Raw genomic sequence first — 26,046 nt, 5'->3', positions numbered from 1 at the left:
GAAAAATCCGGGCATTTGGCAACGTTGCCGGCATTTTATTTACCTCACACGTGAGCTGTACAGTGCTACACCCCACGAACTATAGGGGTCCCTTGCCCAGAAACGCGGCTCCAGGTGCTTCGCGGCTAGGCGAGAAGCTTGGGCTTGACGACGCGTGACAACGCCTAGCAAGGTGCGAAGGAGGAACTACATGGAAAGCCGCCGTGACAACACGGGCAAGTAGTTCAAGATGAAGATTGTTCCTGACCTCCTCTAACGACGTCTTTGCAATCGTGTAATGTGACCGAATACCGCGGCAAACAAGACTTACCGGCCGCGGGGTGGCTTTGGTGGGTTCAAGGAGTAGTCCAACCCGAGGATCATGAGTTCCATCAGGGTAGGATCTCAATGCTGGTCATCAGCAAAGCAGAAAGAGCACGCATAATACTTATGCCGCATAGGACTACAACCAAGCATCATCCAAGTTTGAACAACGGAAAAGAAAGAACGCCTGTGTATTAGTGGTGTGACAATCGAAAGTAAAAGGACGGACCTGGTATGACTCTCCATTCCAACCATACACCCATTATCTACACGTCGTATCGTGATGCAAGATCCGAGGACCCTACAGCGCGTCAATACTACCCAAATAAGACCAAGACCTCCCAAATACTCACTCGCCCGGTTCGTGAGGATTGCAAGAGCCATATCGGTGATGAATCCGAAAGGCACTGTCGAAGATGGATTGCTGTTCCACATGAGCAAAAGGCAACGTGCTCACTTGATACCCCTCTTCTCGGTCTCACTGTAGTAGATGACCATACGCCAGAGCTTCTTCACGAGGGACTCAGCTTCGTCATCGAGAGCCACTTCCAAGTTCTCTACCAGGGGCTGCGGTGCGCCCTTGCTCTTCAAATGGTCCACGATGGCGTCGACAAGCATCTCTTCTTGTACACCAGTGAGCTCAAGAACCTTGTTGGCAGCCCACTGCTTGATATCCTTGTCGATGTTTTTCTGGGGCAAATGCTCCCAAGCGACGGGCCATTTCCACAGGCCTTCCTTGTCGTTGGGAATGTCGCGCGCCAACTGTCGCTGGGCTTCTTCGATTTCTTCTTGCGTAAGGTTGGCACGTACAGCCGCATCGAAGTTGATGGGCACGAGAGTTCGCTTCTTGGAACCGGTTTGATCTGTAAGGTCCTCGTCCTCGAGCAAATTCTCGACATCGGCGGCGGTGCGACGGGGAGCGGCAGTCTTCTCGAGCTTCTTGGCGGCGGCCCCGAGCGAGATCTTGAAATGAGCTGGCTCGCGCTGTTCCTCCCTGCGCATAAGCTCTTCGCCTTGCTCCTCCAAGAAGGCATCGGCCTGGCCACGGGCATGGTCCTTCTGCTTCCTTTGCGAGGCCAACTCGCGCCGTTCTTGTTCGCGATCGATCGCGTCTTCCTTGGCCTCCTGACCGCGGACTGACTCGCGGTCGCGGATCCAGTCGCTGTGGTCGCGGTAATAGAGATCGCGTCTCGAAGCTGCCTCTTGATCATCGTCGAATTCTCGAAGTTGCTTCGCTTGTGCTACACGAGCTTTCTCGCGCTCCGCGTCCATATTCTTGAAGTAGTCGTTTGTACGCTCGACGGAAGCAAAAGTACGACGCTCGGTCTGAAGCCAGCGGGAGAGTTGCTTCTTGTATGCCTCATCAGCCTCTTCTGCTCGCTTCTTCTTGCGACGACGCTCAAGTTCCGAGTCGCTGGCAGAGTCATCGTCGTCCTCGCGGTTGATGTATGCGCCGTTATGTACGGCACCGCCATTAACAAAGTTGACACCACCTTGGTAGTCTCGGGGAAACTGTGAGCCCTTGGGCCCACTGGGTGCACCTTGAACACCTCGTTCTGCTCTGGGGCCCAGCGGTACACCATTGGCACCTCCGGGTCCAGTAGGGGCGGATGGTGGTGGGGATGCACGTCTACCACTACGCCTGCGCTCCTCGGCTTCGAGCTCCTCTTCCTTCAGGAGTCGTTCGCGATCGCGTTGATTGGAACGGTCACGGAAAGCAGCAATCTCTGCGGCGACAATGTCGCGCATCTCTGCAGGGATATCCGCAAGCTCATCCTCGCCATTTGCAAGGTTGACGAATGCAACTTCCACGTCTTCGCCGTCTTGTGCCTGTGCATCTTGCATCATTGTGTCTCCTGCGTAATCGACGTTGGGTGCGTTCGGGGGATTGAAAAAGCTCGCGAGGACCGAGGAAAGCGCTTCTTTGGCACTGTCGAGCCTAAATTGAACTGTGGCCTCATCTTCGTTTCGGGTCTTGCTCCATTCCTCTGCGTACTTGATCGAAGCATCATCCACCATGACGTGCAACTTGGTCGTCTCTACCTCCTCTTGTTCACCGTCGTCGGTTTTGGGCTTGCCGGCCTTTTGACGCTTCGTAGGCACACGCACGTCTTTGAATATCTCGGCGGCTGTCTCCAAGCTCTGGGCGTCTCCAAATTCGGCGAACCCAAACGTCTGGGGCTTGTTGTTGGCGTCAGTAGCTCTCGTCCACCGAACAAGCTTTCCAGCCGTCTCTAGGATGCGCTCCATGCCCTCATCGCCTCCTACGCCATCGGGAATGTTGCCGACGAAGATGGTTCGCGCGATGTCTTCGCGCGACGGGGGGTTGACGGGCTGGACGGCGTCCCTGCGATCGCCATCTCTGTCCATGCCAAGGCCACGGCGACCGGGTGGTGCGGCGTTGTCTCTTCGGCCGCCTACAGGGCTGTCGACAGCGCCAGCTCGTCCGCCCTGTGTTCCCAGACGGATGACGGGCGCATTGAAGTTGAAGGTGGGCATGTTGGTGGGCGGTGCCCATCCGGACGGCAGAGCGCGTGGCGCATTCATTGCTGGCGGGCCTTGAGCGTTCGCGACACCGGGGGGAACTGCTACGCCGGGGGGAGCTGCTGCGCCTGGAGGACCTACGCAATGTCAGCTTTGCTATTGTCAGTTACTGGTATCACATACCCATTCCAGGCGGCGCCATGCCTGCCATGCCTGGCGGAGTGCCTGCGAAGCCCGGAGGGCGGTTGTAGCCCGGAGCACCTGCGCATGTTAGCTGAGTTCGCGTCGCAAAGGATCGCTTGACATACCAGGATAGCCGTACATCTTGAACAGATATACAGTCGCCGAACTTGGTGGGGTTATTTAAAGAGAAAGGTTGGATAGGTTGTCGAGGTCGCTGTCGCGTGTTGCAGAGAGAGAAGAAGTCACAGTTGAGATTTGGAGCTCGAGGAACGCTCGGACCACTATATCGCCGACAAATTTGGGAACCGCGACGTGCATGACCTCCATCATTCACCGGAGCCATCCCGCAATTGCCCGCCGCCAGCACACCTAATCGCCGCCGCCCATGTCAATACTACAGTAGCAAATACTCAAAATGGCTTCACGATCGTTGGGCGAGCTTCTGCTCCGCCCTTCCAACTTCACACGGATACCGCACACCTCGAGCCGGACAACACCGTCATGGACATGTCAACGAGCCATTTCGAGCACACCGAGATGCCTTGCGCAACAGCCGTTGCCGAAGAACGACGATGAGCACTACGTACCCGAACGGGAAGCTCAACGGCCGCAAGCCCGCTACATTCCTGAGCGAGAAGCCGCAGCACCACAATCTCGGCCACAGCCCACCACCCAAAGAAATACCACACAGACGATCGACTCTCTCTTCAGTAGCATGCCTCGGAACTCAAGGTCTAGCCCACAAGCCGACCGCCTCTTCGGCGAGGAGTTTGCGGGCTCCGCCAGCAGACGACCTGGTAGGAGGCCAGGCCTGGATTTCAACCAAATGGCGACGACGGATGGAATGCTAAATCCCAGCCTTGCCAACAAACCCTCCGAGGTGTCACCACTCGCTGTGCAGCAAGAAGAAACATTCGCCCAGTACCCGCGCTTAAACCCCTCATATGGACGAACTGTAGAGTTGGATGTCAACCGCGGACGTGATATTGTGCGGGGAATTGGAATGTTGGGAAGTTTAATGGCAAGGAACAAGGTCAAGAGCGACTTCAACAAGCAAAAGTTCCACGAAAGAGGCGGACTGAAGCGTAAGCGGTTGGCATCTGAGCGGTGGAGGGCGAGGTTCCGAAAGGGTTTCCAGGACGTCACCAATCGAGTCACGGAATTGACGAGGAAGGGATGGTAGATATAAATGCTCTTGTTCTGGGACTTTGGGATGGTTTGGAGGAGCATGTGTAAATCGGATGTGTACATATTGTACTATAACAGCATTTGCATAGAAAGCAATGACTGCTTCTCGATTTGATCGAGATGAAGAGATTACGATTGTCTCCGTAAGCTAAAGATGTAGCAATACGCCATACTGCACGATACAGTGAGGGTCACCCTGAACACACATGAATCCACCCACCATGTTGTCAAGTCCAGGACGTGGCATTGTACAGCTTGACTCCAATTGGCCCCAAGAAACAAGGACAGAACACATTCCGCCGTAAGCATTGTAAATCTGCTTCTCTTTTAGACTCGACACCCAATTCGCGAGGGTAAAGCTTGGATTGCGGAGTTGCAGCGGGAGTGTCTTTGCCGCGGGCGGGCACAGGCCAGGGACCTCGATCCGTACTCAACAATGTCCAAGTTGACACATGCACCCCGACAGTCGCAGCTGCCTTACGCGCAGCACCAACTACACATGCGCCTAGCGATTCCTTGAGTTCTCTTCATACCATATTCGTCATGATATCGAAACGACAGTCACCATCATGGCTCCCTCTCGTCGCGTTGTTCTCGTCCTTCGCAACCGCATTGAGCGGCCAGGAGCCCATGAAGAGCGCAGAAGAGGCACGGGGCTATAACCCGGGGGAAATGATACCAGTCAGTTGTTTGAATAGGACCATGTAAGTTACAGCACCTCCACAAAAAGACGCGAGTGCAATTGCTAACCCCAACCAGAGAAACCGGTGAACACGTACGTCTACGATATCCTACCCAAGCCACCCGCGCAAATACCTCTAAACCCATACCTCAGCCCTACTAACACATACCCTCCTAGATCACCGACGCCGCCGGCCACCTCCAATACATACCCTTCCCAACCTGCAACGAAACCGGCCAGCCCCTCCACCTAAACTTCGGCGTAGAAAAAGACGTAAACTGCACCATAGATTTTGTAACGGACGAATTCTTCCACCTGCTCGAATTCTACATCCATAACGACGCGCCCCTGTCCTGCCGTATCCCGTCCAAACCGCTTCCACCCAGCGTCCTAGAAACCGAATATCGGGTCAGCGATGAAAGTACACAGGAAGGTGCGTTGGGGACGCAGAGTACAATGTACACGCCCCTTATCATTGCGCTGGCCGGCACGCTGCAGTTGAGCCATTTGCATGTGGGCAACTATTTGAACTTGCTTGTTCATGCTAGTCCCAAGAGTGTGGCTCCGGGGACGGTGGATGCTGCGACTGCGTATTCCGTGTCAAGTCATACGCGCAATACCAAGATTACGATTGGGGATCCGTTGAGTTTGGCGTTTAGTGTGCGGTGGTATCCCAGCACGACGCTACCTCCAGGTTGGAGTGGATATGGAGGACATATTTATACTAGTACGTTGGTGTACTGTTTCTTGAGTGCCGTGGCGAGTGCGGCAGTCTGCGTTGTTTACTTCCGGGGTGTTGAATTGCCGAGACGGCTGAAGAGGTATGCTACGGATAGGATGAATGGTGGAGGTGGAAGAGGATTTGGAAATGGAGGCAGTGGGTACGGGCTTCCTGTCGCCAATGGACGAGGAGGCGGCATGGGCAGTGGTTATGGATTGGGAGGATATGGCTACGGAGGCGGAGGCAAGAGAGTCGATTGAGCTTGACATGTGGCACGTGTATATATGTAGGCGCGACAATATACTTCAATGTGTCCATTCGTATTTCATGATCTCAGTATCATCTATAGATACTTGAGATGCTTGCTATGTAATTTATCCTCCAATCATCAAGTCGTTCAGCCATTACAGCCTCGTCACACATCATCCGTTTACAAAGTAGACTTCTTCTTGAAGGCGTTGATGAGACCACTTGTGCTAGCATCGTGAGAAGAAGACTCCTTGGACTCGTCAAGCTCAGACAGGATCTTCTTGGCCAACGACTTGCCGAGCTCGACACCCCACTGGTCAAAGCTGTTGATGTTCCAGATGGCGCCCTCGGTGAAGGTGAGGTGCTCGTAGTAGACAATCAAAGCACCAAGAGTAGCAGGTGTGATCTTATCGGCCAAGATAGATGTGGTGGGTCGGTTACCCAGGAAGGTCTTGTGAGCGACGAGGTCCTCAGGCGCACCCTCAGCCTTGACCTCATCGGGGGTCTTGCCGACCATGAGAGCCTCAGCTTGGGCAAAGAAGTTGGATGCAAGCATCTTCTGGTGCTTGTTGCCCTCGACAGGGTTGTGGCTCTGGGCGGCCAGGATGAAGTCGGTGGGAATGAGCTTGGTGCCCTGGTGGAGGAGCTGGTAGAAGGAGTGCTGAGCGTTGGTGGCCGGCTCACCGAACAGGATGGGACCGGTAGTGTACTTGACGTAGTCCCCGCTGCGGGTAATGGCCTTGCCGTTCGACTCCATAGACAATTGCTGGAGGTAAGCAGGGAACCTGTGCATGTACTGGTCGAAGCTGGAAAGAGTTAGACTAAGCCTTTTCGCAAGATAGCAACTTTGAGACTTACGGAGAGACAAGGTGGGTCTGGGCACCGAAGAAGTCGGAGTACCAGACACTCAGAAGACCACCGATGACGGGAATGTTCTGCTCGAGAGGGGTCTCCTTGAAGTGCTTGTCCATGGCATGGGCACCAGCGAGGAGCTGGTGGAAGTTGTCGAAGCCAATGTAGAGAGCAACGCTCAGACCAATGGCACTCCAGACACTGTAACGTCCACCAACCCAGTCAGAGAAGCCGAACATGTTCTTCTTGTCAATACCGAACTTGGTAACCTCCTCCTCGTTGGTGGAGAGGGCGACGAAGTGCTTAGCAATGTCCTCCTGCTTTGCGCTCTTCAAGAACCATGACTTTGCGGTGTTGGCGTTTGTGACGGTCTCGGCGGTGGTGAAGGTCTTGGAGGCGATGAGGAAGAGAGAGGTCTCTGGGTTGGAGTCCTTGAGGGCCTCTGCGATGTGGGTACCGTCGATGTTGGAGACGAAGTGGATCTTGAGATCGCGCTGGGAGTAAGCCTTGAGAGCTTCTGAGACCATGACGGGACCACTAAATAGAGTTAGCACGTTTTTGAAGCGTGTCCAAGTTGCGTGGAATTGCATACAGGTCAGAACCACCAATACCAATGTTGATGATGGTGTCGATCTTCTTGCCAGTGTATCCCTTCCACTCGCCACTGCGGACTTGCTCGCTGAACTCCTTCATGTGGTCGAGAACAGAGTTGACGTCCTCGACGACGCTCTGGCCATCGACCTTCATCTCCTGGTTGGAGGTGTTGCGAAGGGCGACATGGTAGACGGCGCGGTTCTCAGTGAAGTTGATCTTCTCGCCAGCGAACATGTCATCGCGGAGCTTCTCGAGGCCAGCCTCTTTTGCGAGCTCGATGAGAAGCTTTAGTGTCTCCTCGGTGACGAAGTTCTTGGAAAAGTCGAACAGGATCTCGGAGTTCTCGGCATCGTTCTTGAAGGTACGGCTGAACTTCTCGAATCGCTACCATGTTTTAGCAAACGTACTGGGATAGCTTCTTCTTCACTTACCTGAGGGTCCTTCTTGAAGTACTCTTTCAGGACAATGTCCTTGCCAAGCTTCTGGTGGTGGTCCTGGAGCGCCGACCAGGCGTTGAGGTCAGAAGCCTGTGCGAAGCCGGGCATGTTGTGTTACGGGACTGAGTGTTGGGGTATAAAGGTTTGAACTTGGACAATTGGAAAGAGGTAGGGTCAATTGCAAGTGCGAGATGATGGAGAAGATGTGAGTAAGGTGAAGGTTGTTGTTTTGGCCGATGTCATTAGAAATGTCGCGGCCGAGACCTGGCCCCGCTTGCGTCAGAGCTTCGTTGAGGGAAGGAGGGGCACCACTTTTCCCACGCGCTTGCTGTCACGACATCCCGTTGGTCCCACCCCGACAGCCCTACAGCATTTGCAAGCACCACAAAGCCGATCACTAAGATTCGTGCATGTCAAACTCAAAGGGGATATCGTCTTGATTTGCTTGCCTGAATTTAGGCTTCTCTCACACAAATGCTGCCTCAAGCGCCATGCCATTGCACCTGAACCCAAAAAAGCATCAAAGAGCGCTGAGATCCCACCAATCACCACGGCTTCTATCTGTGGATCCAAAGCCGGTGGGTGTCGTGCCTGGTGTCGGCTCCATCGCCGTGACAAGCCACACGCATACTCAACGGAGATTTCCCGAATCCTAATTTGTTACGCCCAGGAATGCACTATCTTTCTGTCACACCCTCGAATGATGGATCCTTCACCGAACCACCAGCGTCGCCAAGGCCAGCAACAGGGCGGTTGTATGACCATCCTGCGAATTGCTGCTGCATGGTCTGCGAAAGCATGGGACCATCGACATATGAATCTGTTGGAGCCTCGGAAGTGAACTCGCGGTCGAAGTTGGCAGTGTCCTTCGCGTCAACCTGAGGGCATGTTAGATTTGACTCCTCGAAAAATGATGACATTACGTACCACATTAGGCTTGAAGCTGGGCTCGTACTTCCTCTCAAGAAGCTTTCGCCAGTCGATGCTGTGGAAGAAGTAGTGCGCCTTGATCTCGGCTGCGCCCTTAGCACCCAATCGCTTCTCAGCGTTGCGGTCTAGCAGGCGGGTCAAGAGATCGCGTGCGGCCGGTGGCACGATCTCAGGGCCAGGGAAGTGTAGAGGCTCGGTGAGAATCTTGCGGTACATGTCGTTGGTGTTCTCATCATAGAACGGAGGCAGTCCGGTCAACATCTCGTATAGGAGAACACCCAGTGTCCACCAATCGACAGACTTGGTGTAGCCGGCGCCAGTAAGGAGTTCCGGAGCGAGGTATTCTGGTGTTCCACAGAACGCTAGGAGGTGTTAGGAGACTGACACAAATTCATTCGGATTCGACTTACTGTTTGTCCGGTCCTCATCCTTCATGTCCAACTTGCACAGACCGAAATCGCACAGGGCAATGTGGCCAGTGTAATCGAGAAGAATGTTCTCGGGCTTCAGATCACGGTAAATGACGTTGAAACCGTGCAAGCACTCCAGAGCGCACAGCAATTCAGCGGCATAGAACCGAGCTCGGTTGATGTCGAACCGTTGTTCCTTCTGCAGATGGTGGAAGAGTTCTCCACCGTTGACAAAGGCCAAAACAAGATACAGCTTCTCTGGCGACTGGAAAGAGAACTTCAACGGAACGATGAAGGGGTTGTTGATTTGAGCCAAAACAGACCGTTCGGCCAGAGTATGCGCGACTTCGGATCGGGAAATGATGTGTGCTTTGCGAATAGTCTTGAGGGCGTAGATTCGGTGCGTGTCTTTCTTCCTGCGCGGTGTGAGTAGTTGTAAATGTGACAGAAAGTAGAAGCACATACTGCACCTGCATGACCTTTCCGAAACTGCCCTTGCCGACTACTTTGAGGAGTTCAAAGTCGTCAATCGCGAGACGGTCTTGCCTGTTCTCGACAAAGTTGACGCCGACCTTCATCTGGCCGCTACCGAACTGCACTGGTATCCAGTCGGCACCGGCCTGGCCAGCGCCACCCTCTCCATTTCCGGCCTTGCTGTCCTGCCGCGACTCCTCGAATCGGGGGTGGACCTTCAGTGTTCCAATGAAGATGTCTTCGTTGCGACCAGCGTTGGGCGAGGCGGAGGGGTTTCGGATGTAAAGCGAGACGGTGAGGTCGGTGACACGGGACACATCGAACTTGTACTGGGTGTTGCTGCCAGCCCAGAGTGGGTTCTCGGGGGTACCGGAAACTGCGTTGATGAAGACCTGCTGCTTGTCGAAATCGACGAGGGCATAGGGCAGGTGTTTTGAGGAGTAGCGACCGTGGATCGTGGGCGCGGCATTGATGCTGCCAGCAGCAGACTGCGGCCGGTGCGAGGACGAGCCGGGGCGCATTGAGCCAGCGACCGATAGGCCGCCGCCCTGGGACATGGAGCCCTGGTGGTGGCTGCCGCCGCTGAACTGCTGCTCGGCGCCGGCGGGCAGGGAGAACTTCTGGCCCTCATGGAGCGTGACTATGAGGATACCGGGGCGCAGGGGCTGTGCCGGCGCGGAGGCGTTGGCTTCTGAGGCGGCTGTTGGGGTCGGTCAGCAGGCGGTGAGTGTGGGCAGAGGGTCCCAAGTACCAATGCCATTGTCCTTGGAGTTGCCGAGCGTCGTCGAGCTGGCGGCGGAACTCGAGGCTTTGGGCGTCGGCTGGTCATCGACTATGGTCGACGTCGACGACGAGCGACTGAATGTGTTGGCGAGGGGCGCCAGATGCGTCTCCTTGAGCTCTGCAGCACGTGTTAGGGGGGCGTCTTTGGTAGTAAGAGAGCGGGATACGCACTCTTGGTGAGCTTCCAAGACATGGTTGCGGCAGCGCAGCGGGTGTGCAGATGCAGGAAGAACAGACGGACAGCTGGGAGTGGAGACAGGCGGGAAGGCGACGAGGGGCACACCAAGGGCGGAGAGGGCGCGCAGGAGGCAGAGGAGGATGTCTACAGAGCAGAAGCAGCGGCAGGAGGTAGGTATAGGGCGCGGCTGGTGGCGATGCTGCTAACGTCCGAGTGCCCCAGGCCTTCGTCAATGCTGCGATGCTCAGGATAGGGTCCTCGTTTGAAGTTGGGTCATTGGGTCTGAAACTAGCCTTCATTTCGGAGGCACCACGCACTGACACGCCAATCCTCCCTCATTCCTTTGCATGTTTCGCGTGTTGCAGGACGGGCGAGTGAGTCTTGCTTTCTATTTTAATCTGCCTGGCTGCTGCGGCGCCATCGCGATTCTCTGCGACATCTGGCCTGTCAGTCCTGCCTCGGCTGCAGCTGCCGTGGCCGCGAACGTTGACCCTCTCCCGCCCGCGTACGTCAACACCGCGACCTTGGAGCCCAACACGACTCTCTCGACGCGCTATTCACTCCCAGGCGCCCGTCCCCGTCCAGCATTGCGACCTGCGGCATTATCTTGCATTTCATTAGGCCATTAGTCAGCGCCCCCGCCGACCCCGACACGCGCCCCTGCCGTGCACAGCCACAGATACCGTCACTGCGTCACCCCGTCACCCCCAATCACCAAACCCGCCTTCACCTGCGCGCGCAATTAGCGGGGCACCATGGGTGTCATCAAGAAGAAGACAGGCACGCGGGGCACGGAGGGCGGGACCAAGTATGTTTGCGATGTTTGTTCATCCGATATCACGTCGACCGTCCGCATACGCTGCGCCGAGGACGTCTGCAACGAGTACGACCTCTGCGTGCCCTGCTTCTCCGACGGCAAGGCTTCACGGGACCACCAGCCGGCCAAGCACAAATTCAAAGTTATAGAACAACACTCAATACCTATATACACCGAAGACTGGGGAGCGGACGAGGAACTGGCCCTCCTAGAAGGCGCTGAAACATACGGTCTGGGATCATGGGCAGACATTGCGGACCACATAGGCGGCTATCGCGAGAAGGACGAGGTCCGTGACCACTACATCAACACATACCTAGACAGCCCCAGCTTCCCTCTGCCTGAGCACTGCAGTAAGGATGACACCGAGCTCAGCACCCGCATACCACGTCATGAGTTCCAGGCGAGGAAGAAGCGGAGGATAGAGAAGAAGAAGGAGGAAGCTGCAGGCCGCGAGCCCGATGCGCCGAAGCAGAAGCCCACGGCGAGTGTTCCCGCTTGCCACGAGGTCCAAGGATACATGCCCGGTCGTCTAGAATTCGAAACGGAATACTTCAACGAAGCAGAAGAGGCCGTGCAGCACATGCAGTTCGACCCCGGTGATGGCTTGAACCCAAGGACGGGCGAGCTCGAGCCAGAGATGGACCTCAAGATGACAATCATGGAGATCTACAACCACCGTCTAGATGCCCGAGTCGAGCGCAAGAAAATAATATTTGAGCATCAGCTGCTAGAGTACCGCAAGAATCAGCTGGCCGACAAGAAGCGGACGAAGGAAGAGAAAGACCTGATGAACAAGGCCAAGCCTTTTGCCAGGATGATGCAGCACGCCGACTTTGAGCAGTTCTGCAAGGACCTTGAATACGAGCACAACCTTAGACAGGCCATCTCGCAACTTCAAGAGTGGAGGAACATGCAAATCACCAGCCTCAAAGCCGGCGAGAAGTACGAACAGGAGAAGCAGCAACGACAAACCAGGCCGCCTCCCATTGGGCAGTTCGATCGTCTTGCGTCTAGTAGGATGACCAAGCCGCAACCGCCTTTTGAACAGCCCTCTGCAGCCACAGCATTGCTTGCACAGGAGCTGCCTCTGCACGTCAAGCAGAACAGCGGTCTCACAACGCCACCTCCTGATCGCGCACAGAATGGTGTCAACGGTGCAAACGGCGTCCTGACACCTCAGCACTCCAAGACAAAGTTCGTGCCTAAGTCGCTACCGAACACTGTACCCTTGAAGTTCGGCAAGGAGTCAAAGGCGGATCTTCAGCTGCTCAATCCCGAGGAGGTGGAGATATGCAGCACACTACGCATCATGCCCAAGCCCTATCTAGCGCTCAAGGAAACTATTATTCGAGCGGCTCTAAACAACGGCGGCGCGCTTAAGAAGAAGACGGCCCGTGAGATTTGTAAGATTGACACAAACAAGTCGTCGCAACTGTTTGAATACTTTGTACACAGCGGATGGATAGCGAGGGCGTAAAGGCACCTGAGCCATGGCGTTGGCGTTTGGTAGGGAAACATTACTCATTGCGACGGCGTTCGGGCAGATATACCCTCATCGTAGGCGTTGTCGTGTGTACAAATAGGCTCACTGCTCTCTGTTGAATCCCATATATCAGTCTTGCTCCTGAAATCAAACGATGTTGCGCATACTCCTTACTGCGGTGGTCCGTCCATAGCGCTACCACAGCGACGGCTGAACATAAACAATAGCTCACCTCCGCACTTCCCCACTCAACCCGACCACGATACGCTGCACGCAACATGCACTTTACTTTTTGATCATCCAGGCCAGCGGGCCAAGGAAGCTTTTGACGGGTAGCGATAATTCGTGCAGCAAGCCTGACATCATTCGCTCGCTAGCGGTGCCTGGCCAGCCTTGAATCCCAGAGGCAGCCGCCTCCGTATCCACCTCCCTGCATGGCAACCTCGCGCTACTCCCACGAAATGCCCGGGCTATTTACTCCCTCGCCCTCGAATGCGCGCGCAAAGTCACAGAGGACCTACTTCGATGCGACGTACGCGCCTGAGACCTCCAGCCACCAGGTGACCGATCCAGATGTCCACGCGACCCGCAAGCGCTCCCGGTATGGCTCGACGGCGCATGAGCCCGCGACAAGCCCTTGGGGTGGACATGCCCTGAACAACGACCGCTTTGGCGACAACAAAAGTCCACCTCCGCTTGCGAACGACCGCTACCAGCTCGCAGGGGGCATGGATGGCACGAATAACTACACAAGACGAGACGGCGACTACGACGACTACTTCAACCTCCAGAAGTCGCGCGGCAACTGGTCAGTTCCGCCTACACCACAGGTTGGCATCGCGACACAGGTCGCAGTTGGCGAAATGCATACAACACCCAGCGAGAGCAAACCTTGGTCGTTAATGGGCTTAGTCGGAGGCGTAGCCGGCAAGCTCTTCCAGTTCTGTACTGTGCCTTTCAGGGGCTTCCAGGCAGGAGGAGGAGCGAGGTACAATATCGACGCGCAGGAGAAGGTTGCGGAGAAACTTGGTCTTCAGGACGACCCCTTTGAGGCAGGCCCAGTACAACGGTTACCTGCTGAATACCCAAGCGACAACTACGGAGTTGAGTCAATCGAGTCGATCACTCCCGAGCGACCTAGGATGGCCAAGCGACTTCGGACTGCAGATAACTGGGTGGTAGTTGGAACAAATCTGGAGACAGAGTCAAGACCCTCAACACCGCGATTATCCGAACGAAGATTGCCCGACCGATCGCCCTCACTCATCCCACGGCCTGTATCACGAGCGAACACAGGAACACCATCGCACAAGCGGCCCTCCCTGATCCCAGTATCCCGACGTTCGACAATGGATAGGCGATCCTTCTACGGCAGTCCACAAGCCACCCCTGGCTCACACGAACGCCCGCGCTCCTATCATCGACAAAGCTTTGGCTCACCGGCCATGCTTGAGGATAATGCAAGCAAAGTCGCCAGCCCTCTGCCGCAGGAAAGCCAGCGTCTGATTGACAAAGTGCGAAGGGAGGAGATGGAGGAAGACGAGCGGATGCGCAGGATGAGCATGCAGATGAGTGCTATGCTCAGAGAAGCGAACGAGGCTCTAGGCTCCAGCTTTAAGGTGGAAGAGTACGACGACGATAATATTGGCGACAACCGGGGGCACGAGCAGCAACCGGTCTGGTTTTCATGAACATATACTGTCACTGCAATTTCAGCGTGCGATTCGGCGCTTCGTCGTCATTTGTTTTGTCTCTATAACGGCCTCTTGGGATATTCGGCGTTCACAGATAGGATAGGCGTATACCTGATCACCATTTGTTGGTATCTGCGGCGGCTCCATATGAGTCTTGTTTTTCGACATCCACTGGTCAACACAATGACAACTTATAGAATAATATTTCCAAGTTCGCTTCTTGTGAATAATTCAGCCCGAATCTGCAATCAGTTCCCATGTGCCGCTTCAAAACTGCGCTCATGCGCCGGAAGATGACAGGATCGACGGATCATGGCCACATCGAGTACCCCGGCACGCGTGTACAACTACTTGACTTGCTCAGCTTCTGACAGCTACTAGAGAAGTCTTAACACGGAGGGGCCCCATCTTGAACAGTGAATGAATTTTAGCGATAGCCCTTACCTATGCGCAGTGAGAACAGCGATCGTTCCTTCCGTGACAGAGTCGTGCCTGAATCTTGTGGGTACCTGGGGCCAAAACACGTTAACGCCCAGGGTCTCTGTGGCTTCCCTCGTATAATAGCCAACTTCGTGCCGCCCCCGCCCGCATTGCTTCCTGCAACTTGGTCACACAGTGCCGCCGAGCTAGTCCCTATACCCAATGACAGATGGGGTGAAGAGTTGGAGATGGGGCGAAGCGCTTGGGTTTAGGATGTACCCTGTCGGGGCCAGGTATCTGCTGGCGTCTTTTACACAACATGGAGGAGCGTATAACACAGGTATCAGAAGACAAGATACTGAGATGCGCTGGTCGTAAAAGTCTCCGAGACTACAAGAATTATCTTCAGAACACTGGTCGCTGCTCGTCGCAGTAGTCCTATCTAATGGCGTCGCCGGACAATTTGACCCTGGTTATTATGGGTGCAGCTCGCTAGTACGCGCTGCAGGGCAGTTACAGCGCAGGACGCCTTATTTACGCCCTGCCATGCCGCTTGGTACTTTGATGCGAAGAAAGCATATAGTATGGGGACTCTGCAAACGTAGATGGTGCTCATCATCGCTTTTCCTTTCAGCATGGATCCCACAGGGCCACCACCATCGAGCCCGCTACTTCAACAGCGCAAAGGGCCCGCGACCAACACAGTCGAGGGTTCTGACCAGAGTCAGTCGGAGAAAAGAAGTACTGCAGGTTCCCGAGGATGTTTCGCGGGTTTCCTGGGTGCTCTACTGGTGATCCCACGCGGTATTGCTCGAGGCTGGACAGCGTTCACGAACACCATACTGCGACTATGGAGGAAGGGTTGGACAGCAGAGACATGCAGTTGCATATTCGCCTTGCTATCACTGATCGGACTCATCGTTACTCTTATGGCGCATCAGAATCATCCTCTCCCGGATTGGCCGCAGATCGTCAGCATCAACTCCATCGTTTCTCTGTTCTCGATGATGATCAGAGCGGGAGTTTCAATGGTACTTGCGGAAGGTACGTCTTGACACTCGCAATTGTTCGCAGACCAATTTTCGGTACGGCGACTGACAGATACAGGCATTAGTCAATCGAAATGGCAATGGTTCCGTAAAGCACGCAAGCTGGAAGATATGGCAAGATTCGATTCTGCAAGTCGTGGTGCATGGGGCTCTGTCCTTTTCATCTTCGGTCTTCGTATCAAGAAGCCATACTTCATCGCTGCCATGGGTGCCTTCGTTACAGTAATGTCGGCATTCACCGGATTTGCCGCTCAGCAACTCATCGTCTTCAATGACTGTCTCCGTCCTGACGAAAGTGCCGCAGTCGGAATACTCAGATCTAATGCTTTCAACAAAAGTGGGGAGAGGAAATCCCCAACAACAGCGGACGAGTACCTTCCTTTGACGGTGGCTATGGATGTCGGAATCTTGCAACCGCTTGAGGACACAACTACACTTCTTTCTTACGGATGCAAGACGGGCAATTGCACGTTCCCGGATGCGAACGGAGCGGCCTTTTCAACTCTGGGTGTGGGATACTGGTGCCAGAATGCCACTTCACAAGTGGTAGAAACACCGCTCGATTATGACAGTGAAGTCGATGATTATCTCCCATCCACCTACTTAAATGGAGCGACAACCGGACCCGAGACAATTACCAACTCCAACAGCACCAACACAACGGTTCCGCTCGGATACGACTTCGGGCTCACCCTGAAGAATGGTACCAAGGCGAGGAACATTGGACTCTCTCTGAGCATTTCCGACACCGTTTTTGATCCCATCGTAAGATTCCCACTCGCAGGCTGGCCGGGAAAGCTCGTGACCGACGTCTCGGACCCAAAGTACAACGGCACCATAGCTACGATCGGCATGATATACATCCCGTATGATTCGATAGAGTATCAAGCAATGACCTGCGGCATATACCCTACCGTCAACACCATCAAAGCAACCTACCACAACGGCGTCCTCAAAGAAGAAATAGTGAAAAGCGTAAGAATCGGCGAGGACTTAGCCTTTGGTGGCGCCACTCCCTTCCGTCTAGCTACCAAGCAAACCATTCGCAACGGTACAGAAACCACGTGCGACGTGAAGACTTCAGAAACACCTGGCTACCTAGCTGTCGCCAGAGGCAACATCGACGCTGCTCCCATCAACACAACTAGCCTGGACTCAGAAGGCCCAGGTGCAGAGCTTGTGTGGTACCCCGAAGACTGCGTCTGGTCCCTATTCACTGGGTCCATGACGGGTATACAGACTCATCTCCAAGCTGTCTATGGCAAGCAATTTCTGATGGATATTATGTCTGCTCGCTATGGCAACGCCTATATGCGTGTCTTGTGGGATAGCGGACAGTTGCCTGATGCGCCGCTAGAGCATGTCAGCAGCATCATGACAAATTTGACTAATGCGATGAACACCGTTATTCGTACCCACGGTATGGAAGAACATAGCAAACCCGCCGAAGGGACAATGTGGTACACGACAACATGTATTGAGATCAACTGGGCCTGGATTGCGTTTCCGGCTGTGATGATCGCTTTGTCGGCCATCTTCCTGCTACTAGTACATATTGAGAGTAGGGGCGTGGAGAGCGGAAGGCTGTGGAAGAGTTCAATCCTGGCAATGTTGTTTTGCGAGATGGACGACGTGGTTACGGAACAAGCTCAGCCAATGGGGAGACAGCGACTGGAAGAGGTGGCTGCAAGTAGTAGTGTTAGTTTGGGCAAAGACAACGGCATCTTGAGGCTGGTTGCTAGACAAGCTTGATAGCATTCGATCGATCTATCCTAGAATTTAGATTTCATATAGTGTACTTCAACTGCCTTCGCCCGTACGCGATTTCAGATCTTCTATCAACACGCTCATAAGTTTGAACATTTCGCCCGCAAGCTTCTTCCCCGTCTCCCTCCATTCCTCCTCGCATAGTCGTGCAAATCTGTCGGGATGCCATCGTAAACGCTCTTGCCTCAACCATTCGTAGCTATACAGGCCGCTTGCCCGGAGTAGCTTTTCCACATCATGCTGGCAGGCGTGTATACTCTCTGGCTCGGACTTGAGTATCGTACACGCCGTGAGGTTGCAAGTTGTGACTGTAGTGGGCAGATAGGGAAACATTGAAAGTAACTTGGGTGATGCGGATGGCATGCGCTGTAGCGGTGGTCGAGCGACGTCTGAACTGCTTGACTGGGAGCGGACTTGTAGTTTCCGTGGGGCTTTGGGCTTTGCGCCTCCGGCTGCTGCTGAGGCGGCCGCGAACATTACTGCTGCCTCTGTTGACCATTTTTCGTAGAGTACTTGCGTCGCGGCGTCTGGTTTCGCTTCCGTGGAGTTGGCTGTACCATTCGGCATCTGCCCTCCAGGCTGGGATGCATTGGGTTTTGTCTTCTTCTTCGCCCGAGCAAAGAAGTTGAGTGCGAAGGTCTCCAGTGCTTGTTCGTTGCTATCATCGATAGAGCCAGCCCATGTCCCGTCGTTTCGGATCGCGATGAATTGATCAACACTCGTAGGATCGAGAGCTATGGAAGCGAGATCGGTCCAAACAAAGCCCTTTTCCGCCTTCCATTCCTCTACCGTCTCTTTGTAAATTTCCCAGGCATTCGCATCTCCCAAACGGTACACGACGTCGCCATACTCGCTCATGGCGAAGAACGCGCCTTCAGGACCCCAAGTTACAATGCGCGGTGGCCCGCATCGCCATCCCGAAGGTGTCAACCAAGACTGCAATGCATCCTCCAGGGGTATCGGAAGATTTGCCCAACGAATGAGCTCAGGATGCCAGATGATGAAGGAGTCGTCCGGTCCCAGGAAGGCACGCAGGTGGGGAGAGTGCCATGTCTTTGTTAAGATACTCTGAAGCCTTGCGGGTATAGCAGGGCCCCAACGCAGACTGTCCTTTCCTGACGAGTCTTTGGAACTGAGAATCCAGGAGTCGGGCGCTGGCCCTAGAGCTGCCCAATGAACCTCGGATACTGTCCTGCCGAGAAGGAGGTCTTGGAGGCTGGCAGGGAGATTGCGGCTTTTTTTTTGTCAGTCGTTGCGCGCGGGGAAGATGATGGGTAGCATACTAACTGAGACCCGCAAAGCTTTTGGAGATGAAGCTATCTTCAAGCCCGAACGAGAAGAACGAGGTGTTGGTACCGCTCATGCCTAGTTGCGCGTGATTGGGCTGGGGTGAGAGCCACTTATGACGTCACGTATCGGGAGGCTGGAGAATCGCGCTCTACTGATGTCAGCGACGCGCTCGAACTTTTGAGTCGACTTATAATATACACGCGAACGCGTAATTCACAGCCGCGGGATAATTGTCCGCCACTGTGACGTCTTCCCAAACTTTCGCGCGCACTGCCAGACAACGGTTTCAGATTGTTGCTATCCGGTTTGCACCCTTGAAGCGATCGAGCCTTGGCAAGGCGAGTGTCAACACTATCAGTCGTGCGATTGTCTGCTTCTTCACAACATTGCGGCTTTATAGCGACACTCTGGTTTCTGCGTCCCACACCGCTTCCACCGATCTAGACCGAGCGGTTCCCTTTTAGCGAGTCCGAGATTTCGGCGGCACATGTGCGATTCCACGTTCACGTTTGGCCAACGCGGCAGCCACTTCTTCCAATGTCCGTCGAGACGAGAAATGTATGCTTGCACGGGATAATCTGATCATATTATGCTGACAATGATGTAGCGCACGTCTACCGAGAAAGTTGGCGAGATTTCTCACCTCTTCGCAATTGAAGAAGATTCATCATGTGACCCTAGGTTTTGAGGATGCGTTTCTCCTTACCTGGCGTGGTACCGATGGAACAGATCGCGTCGAAAGCTCAGGACTCCCGGCCGAGTTAGCTGAGTTTGTGCATACTCGAAATCGCAACATCTCCAATATCCGGTGTACGCTAGGGCCGTACAACTCATCTTTCTTTGTCCACGACAATACTTCCTATCTTTGGAAAAACCTTCCAGGACCTCTTCTCGTTGCCCTGCAGAACAACATCCAGGATGGGAGTTGGACTGATAGACCCCGCCTCGTAGCACTAGGCGCCGGAGATAACTTTCTATTGGTAACCGAGAAGAACGCGACTGTTTGGGATCTGCGACACTACAAGTCTGCTGTTACATTCCTCCAGAAGAACGCCATAACAGACATCCAGAACTTCGTCTTACATTCCTACCGGTATCAAAGCTTCCTCGCCCAGACTCGGAGCGGCAGACTTGTTTCCGAAAACATACCACCACATCAGGCTGTGGGCGTCCAAGCCATGATGGGACCAATCTTGCAAGACACAATGAACATGCAACGAAGAATTCTCGCACGCGTAGAGAGCGAAAAGAGAGCGACGACCTTACCAAGGAAACTCGGCGCCCTGCAGCAACGTGCGCAAATCCGGAGAGAATGGAGTCACCACAGTCAGGAGTTTACTGCCCAAGCCAAGGGCGTGAAGTTGAGCTTTAGTCTAAATGTGAGCTTGGGCGGCCTGGCGAGAATGTTGGGATGAGAATTTGATCAAGACGTTCGCGTCACCTTTATTCAAGAGCTGAGGAATGCAAAAGAGATGCGACATTGGTGTTACGGGAACAGCGTTGTTTGCTCTCTCAGCGACAAAACGGCAGTACTATCCTTCACTTGCCGCTGGGCAACTACGGTTTTCGCAACACTATGGCCAATTTACCACGAGGCATACGCTGAGTGCAGCCTCTTCAGTTTAGTCGCCACAGCCGGAGGTTCATTCAATCGCATGACCTGAGACCGAAGGGAATTTCACTGGCATACAGTGCGAAGATTCCCAAGAGAAGGTACCAGACGCCTTGAAGGCGCACGTACGTTCACTGAAGTTGTGGCTGCCCTTCTGAGCGACCTCAAGTATTCTCGATCGCTTATAATCAACTGGCTCCCTCAACCCATAGAGCGCGAATTCACGATGTCCGACTTCCATCACTCACCCTACCTCATCGATCAGCCAGACGTGTCCACAGCCGACTTGGGTCCGTTTTCTTTTCTTCGTCTACCAGGAGAAGTACGGAACAAAGTGTATGATTTCGCCATCGAAGATAAGCATGACATATTCGAAAACATGTTCCGTACACATATGGTGCACGTACCAAGTCTTCCGCCTGACGAGCAGGGTGACACAGCCCGCGAATCTTCCATTGGTCTGATCTCAACATGCCAGCAGTTGCGTGCGGAGTTTCGGCCGCTGTTTTATAAGGCCTGGGATGCCTTCATCGACTTCCGCAATCTCCTTCGCTTTCTCGATACATTCGCACCAAACAACACTTTCTACCCGCCACTAGCTCACGTTACGGTGCATCTGAAAGAAGAAGACTGGGATATACGGGAATGGAACTTGCTGCCCTTACTACGCGCCATAAGGCGTATCCCGAAAACTACTTGGACTTTCGAACATGCTTCGCATAGTCTGTCAGCCGTGAGCTGCACATGCGATTTTCTTGATTACCTCCGAATCCTTCACAAACTTGGGTTTCTGGATAAACTTCGGCTCGATTCATATGAGGCACTTTACTTTGTTCGTTCGGCCGAGGACCGACACGTAGATATGATGCCTGTGGATTGGCCAGCGTTATACGATGGCGAGTGGAAGATCGTGCTCCAGAATGAGGCGGGCATTTTGACTATTAGTGAGAAGGAGCAGATCGCTGGACATTGCAAAGTCCTTTCGGGCTTATTGTTGTGCGATCTGGAAATTGGAGAAGCCAGACAAGGGCTAAATGTAGTTAATGTACAGGTGTGCGCTACGACAGGAACAGCCAGCTCCACATACGTACTGGAAGCTGGAGGAGGAGCTTTGGTCGAAGTCGCTCAAGAGGTTTCTACACAAGAGACTCCAGTGCGGACAAGCGGTTAAGGGTGCGGTGTTGCACGTCATTAAGTCATCTCCCTTTGTCTTGCGGTGGATTAAGAATGTTCTTTGGGGATAAATAATACATAATACATGAAAGCTTACAATAGTCTATGAAAGTAGTGGTAGATGTTCAATAGCGAAACCTTCGGTTTGATCTTTCTTCGCTATACGGCGGTGTGTATAAATTAATGGGGTAACGGTAGTGCCGCTGCTGTACGCGCCCATAGCTGCTTTCTCTGCTATTCCGACAAATCGAACACCGATGTCGGGGTACGAGCCGCGCCCATGTGGATAACTCTAATTGTAGTAGTTGATCGGGTATCACAGGATAAATATTGACGCGACATGTGACGAAGAATCGACGTACATGATTGCGGGCAGGAGCTACGCGCTTTGACCCAGAGAATAGTACCTGCTGTGCCTTCATCGTTCTCAACGTATATAGTCATGCTTTACTTCATCTTCATCTCGTTATTTCATCAGATCAGAAACGAATGACAGCTGTAAGGCAGTGTCAAAATCTTGGTGAGCAGAATCTGCCACAGCGTCCATGTGTTGTGTTCCGTGGTTCGGACCGGGGCTGACGGCGATGACATCACGCTAAGACATTTTCGACAGCCGCACTCGCGGGGAATGCTTGACTTCCCCACATTTTATCAGCAGCTGCACGCTTCTGATACGCCGTTTGCTGATGCCGAAGAACGACTTGGGTACTTTTGGGAACATTGCCAAGGATGACGATGCGCGTTCCTCGTGCTCTGGCCAGCCACGTACGTGTGCGAACCGGTCAAAGTACCCGAGCTACTCGGTGAATGGCAGGTTTCCTTGCGTACTAGGCTCGTAGGGCCGAGTACTTAAGTAGGCAGTACCGTTTACCCATGCATCGGTTCAGCTTCATCACTTTCTTTGCTGACAAGAGCTGATCCTCAATCATGGTGTCAATGCGCTCGTTGGGTGCTGCCCTCATTACAACCGCGCCACTGGCGAACGCGCTGTTTATTAATGGCAGCGTAATCGCACCCTGCGACTCTCCTATATACTGCTACGGCGACCTGCTTCGCGAGATTGAACTTGCGAGGCCGTTTGCGGATTCGAAGACGTTCGTCGATCTGTAAGTACTGTACATGCGAAATCGAATTGGATCACGGCTCATTGATGGCAGACCAACAACGCGACCATTAGACGAAGTACTCGCGGCATTCGCGGAACTCTCAAGGCCAATTGAGAACAACACCGCGCTCAACGATTTTCTCTCCGAGTACTTTGGCGAAGCCGGCTCAGAGCTCGAAGAAGTACCCTCCGATGAGCTGGAAACTCAGCCAGACTTCCTCGAGAATGTAAACAGCTCTGTCGTTCGAGACTTCACACGTCAGGTCATCGACATATGGCCGGACTTGACGCGCCGTTATGTCGGGGCTGGAAACTGCTCCGAATGCGTCAACTCTTTTCTTCCTGTCAACCGTACCTTTGTAGTAGCTGGTGGTCGGTTTAGAGAACCATACTACTGGGACTCATTCTGGATCATCGAAGGTCTACTCCGTACTCAGGGATCCTTTACCCAGATTGCGGAGAATATCATCGAAAACTTCCTAGATCTTGTCGAAGACATTGGTTTCGTACCCAATGGCGCCCGGCGATACTACGAGAATCGATCACAGCCACCACTACTTACCCAGATGGTTCGGGTCTACGTCGAATACACCCAGAACTATACTCTTCTTGAAAGAGCACTACCTATTCTGGAGAAAGAGTATGACTTCTGGGTGAACAACCGTACTGTAACGCTCGAGCGCGCCGGTATGAACTACTCTCTGAACCACTATGCCGTGTCGAACACCCAGCCACGACCTGAGTCTTACTACGAGGATTACGTGACTGCAAACAATGCGACCTATTTCAACGAGGAGGGCGAAGAGTTCAACGCAACAAAGTCGCTCAATGAGACTGAAATGGCGACACTGTACTCTAATCTGGCCTCGGGCGCCGAGAGTGGATGGGATTATTCGGCACGCTGGATAGCCAACCCATCTGACGCCGTCACGGATACGTTCTTCCCTCTTCGCTCGCTCAACACTATTGAGATTATTCCAGTGGAGCTCAACTCAATTCTTTACTACAATGAGATCACCATTGCTGAGTTCCATCGCCACCAGGGCAACTACACTGCTGCGCGCGAGTGGGCCAGTCGGGCAGCAGACCGTAGCGAGGCGATGACTACGTTCCTTTGGTCACCTGAGCACTACAGCTATTTCGACTATAACTTGACCTCTAGCAGTCAGAACATATACACCCTGGCCGATAATACGAGCACGCCCCTATCACTTCAAGGTGCGCCGGCCGGAAAACAGATATGGTTCCAGATCTCTCAGTTCTATCCTTTCTGGACAGGCGCTGCTCCTGAAAGCATCAAGAATGACCCCAAGGCAATGAGGCGCGTATACGGACGCGTTGAAGAGCTTCTCGAGTCTCGAGACGGCGCGATTGCGGCGACGAACCTTCAGACTGGTCAGCAGTGGGATGAGCCGAACGTTTGGCCACCGCTCCAATACATCCTTATGCAAGGCTTGCTCAACACCCCTCTCGAGGTCAGCGAAGAAGATGATGAGCAATCAACAGAAGACTACATTTGGACGCAAGACCTATCACTCCGCCTCGCACAACGCTATCTTGACTCGTTGTACTGCACATGGCGTGTCACTGGTGGCGCGACTGACGAAGTACCGCAGCTTCCTGACTCGCAAGGCAATGGAACGATCTTCGAGAAGTATGCCGACGAGAGCACCAACGCTGCCGGTGGAGGCGGAGAGTATGAGGTCGTTGAAGGTTTCGGGTGGTCGAACGGTGTTCTCATCTGGGCCGCGGATCAGTTTGGCCAAAGCTTGACAACACCCGAGTGTGGAAATATCACTGCTGCTAATATTGGTGGCGGTGATGCGAAGAGGAAGAGGAGTGCAGTGGAGCTGAGCAAGAGGGATGCCAAGTGGATCAAGAAGACTAGAGGAACAAGGAAGTTGAGGTATTGATGTTGAGGTCTGCGTATACCTAGTGGCAGAGACTTTTACCCATCGCGGCTATCCTTAATGTCAATTCATAATACTTGCCTAATGTCATTCCACGTTCAGATATCTGTCTCTTTCTTCTTGTTCTCGGGTATACAACTCAGCTGTGGATTCCGCGGACATAGACAACTCCCACACTGATTCGTCCTGAGTGAGAATACTTCAAAGCCACCCGCTATTGTAGAAACCGTCCTTCATTTGGATGTCATCCGCAGCAGTGCCATTCTCGTTACTCAACTCACGTCTACGGCTAAACAGACCGATGGATGAGGTGCTTGCTTTTTCTTTGGTTAATTTGCCGGTTGATATCATTATCGTCGCCTCCAACGTGAAGATGCCACTTTCTTGGATGTTTGTGGCTGCGAGATATCTTACGATGTCTGACTGTTACTCATCTACCACCACCCGTCCTACCACCCGCCATATCGCGCCACAATATAGTACACTCTTGGCATTCTTGCCATTGCTTATCAGCATCCACATCCACGCGTTTTCCAATCCGGACTGGTCACCAAGCGATGAGTCGCCTGTAAGTTGATTAAGAGTTCCTAGATTGATAGCACTGTGATTATTTATTACTGCCTGTCCAGAAGTGAATATGCTTTGTTACGGAACGAATCGCAGTCATTCATGTGCGCGAAAACAGCAGCGTGTAAAGGAGTTCGCCGGTTCCTCCCGTGCCGACGGAAGTACAAGAACGTTACAGGACAAAGACCCGAAGCTACAGGGAAAGCGTAGCTTGGGCCGGCAACCTCATTGACTGCCAAGCACGCCATCTCGATATCTATATCATGTCGCGAGTGGCAATTGGTAACGATTGGAGAGATCCAAGAGCCAATGATGATCTGCACGGGACATGGGTGGCAAGTGGAGACCGCTATGTTCGTGCGGACGCTAGCAAGTGGCTTGCCATCCCTGACGGGCTTCCAACATTCTTGTCCTCTCGAGCCGAGGCCCAAATCCTTTCCAGATCTTCTAAACGGAAAGAATCACAGCTCCTCTAACGATGGGATCGTGATGTTGACCAGCCTTCCACATATCCGAGCCGTCCAGCCTAGGCTGACTTCCTTGGGCTACTCTGATCCGCTAGACGACTGTTCCTCATGCTTGTCTTTGCACCCACACCATAGCTTTGTGGTGACCGCCCATGGAGCCTCTGATTCCTTCGTGATTTACACTCTTAGTACTGAGATCGCTCTTGGTATCCGCACGTCAT

The 26,046-nt window shown here is 53.5% G+C and overlaps 9 protein-coding genes across 9 annotated transcripts; 5 read left to right on the top strand and 4 right to left on the bottom strand.

Moving 5' to 3' along the window:
* Positions 1-756: 756 nt before the first annotated feature.
* On the bottom strand, positions 757-3,111 carry J4E93_000504 (uncharacterized protein; the record flags this gene model as incomplete). The annotated part of the gene is made up of 3 exons (XM_049338464.1): positions 757-2,924; positions 2,971-3,048; positions 3,096-3,111. 3 exons carry the CDS (start codon positions 3,109-3,111, stop codon positions 757-759), a joined length of 2,262 nt encoding a protein of 753 aa, XP_049204349.1.
* A 274-nt stretch (positions 3,112-3,385) lies between these two features.
* On the top strand, positions 3,386-4,153 carry J4E93_000503 (uncharacterized protein; the record flags this gene model as incomplete). Its single annotated transcript, XM_049338463.1, has 1 exon — positions 3,386-4,153. The coding sequence occupies one exon, from the start codon at positions 3,386-3,388 to the stop codon at positions 4,151-4,153; it is 768 nt and encodes a 255-aa protein (XP_049204348.1).
* A 548-nt stretch (positions 4,154-4,701) lies between these two features.
* On the top strand, positions 4,702-5,821 carry J4E93_000502 (uncharacterized protein; the record flags this gene model as incomplete). Its single annotated transcript, XM_049338462.1, has 3 exons — positions 4,702-4,862; positions 4,918-4,933; positions 5,018-5,821. 3 exons carry the CDS (start codon positions 4,702-4,704, stop codon positions 5,819-5,821), a joined length of 981 nt encoding a protein of 326 aa, XP_049204347.1.
* Positions 5,822-5,991: 170 nt separating this feature from the next.
* Positions 5,992-7,801, bottom strand: J4E93_000501 (uncharacterized protein; the record flags this gene model as incomplete). Its single annotated transcript, XM_049338461.1, has 4 exons — positions 5,992-6,616; positions 6,669-7,199; positions 7,255-7,640; positions 7,688-7,801. 4 exons carry the CDS (start codon positions 7,799-7,801, stop codon positions 5,992-5,994), a joined length of 1,656 nt encoding a protein of 551 aa, XP_049204346.1.
* Positions 7,802-8,370: 569 nt separating this feature from the next.
* On the bottom strand, positions 8,371-10,483 carry J4E93_000500 (uncharacterized protein; the record flags this gene model as incomplete). The annotated part of the gene is made up of 6 exons (XM_049338460.1): positions 8,371-8,571; positions 8,621-8,985; positions 9,034-9,449; positions 9,499-10,207; positions 10,259-10,408; positions 10,462-10,483. 6 exons carry the CDS (start codon positions 10,481-10,483, stop codon positions 8,371-8,373), a joined length of 1,863 nt encoding a protein of 620 aa, XP_049204345.1.
* Positions 10,484-11,223: 740 nt separating this feature from the next.
* Positions 11,224-12,765, top strand: J4E93_000499 (uncharacterized protein; the record flags this gene model as incomplete). The annotated part of the gene is made up of 1 exon (XM_049338459.1): positions 11,224-12,765. One exon carries the CDS (start codon positions 11,224-11,226, stop codon positions 12,763-12,765), a length of 1,542 nt encoding a protein of 513 aa, XP_049204344.1.
* A 467-nt stretch (positions 12,766-13,232) lies between these two features.
* On the top strand, positions 13,233-14,462 carry J4E93_000498 (uncharacterized protein; the record flags this gene model as incomplete). The annotated part of the gene is made up of 1 exon (XM_049338458.1): positions 13,233-14,462. One exon carries the CDS (start codon positions 13,233-13,235, stop codon positions 14,460-14,462), a length of 1,230 nt encoding a protein of 409 aa, XP_049204343.1.
* Positions 14,463-17,734: 3,272 nt separating this feature from the next.
* J4E93_000497 (uncharacterized protein) lies at positions 17,735-19,064 on the bottom strand (the record flags this gene model as incomplete). Its single annotated transcript, XM_049338457.1, has 2 exons — positions 17,735-18,935; positions 18,985-19,064. The coding sequence occupies 2 exons, from the start codon at positions 19,062-19,064 to the stop codon at positions 17,735-17,737; spliced, it is 1,281 nt and encodes a 426-aa protein (XP_049204342.1).
* Positions 19,065-22,712: 3,648 nt separating this feature from the next.
* Positions 22,713-24,794, top strand: J4E93_000496 (uncharacterized protein; the record flags this gene model as incomplete). Its single annotated transcript, XM_049338456.1, has 2 exons — positions 22,713-22,882; positions 22,934-24,794. The coding sequence occupies 2 exons, from the start codon at positions 22,713-22,715 to the stop codon at positions 24,792-24,794; spliced, it is 2,031 nt and encodes a 676-aa protein (XP_049204341.1).
* Positions 24,795-26,046: the final 1,252 nt, after the last annotated feature.

The sequence above is a fragment of the Alternaria ventricosa genome (genome assembly GCF_023758065.1).
Source record: "Alternaria ventricosa strain BMP 2768 chromosome Unknown scaffold_1, whole genome shotgun sequence".
Lineage (NCBI taxonomy): Eukaryota > Fungi > Ascomycota > Dothideomycetes > Pleosporales > Pleosporaceae > Alternaria > Alternaria ventricosa.
This window is presented reverse-complemented; position numbering and strand designations above follow the sequence as displayed.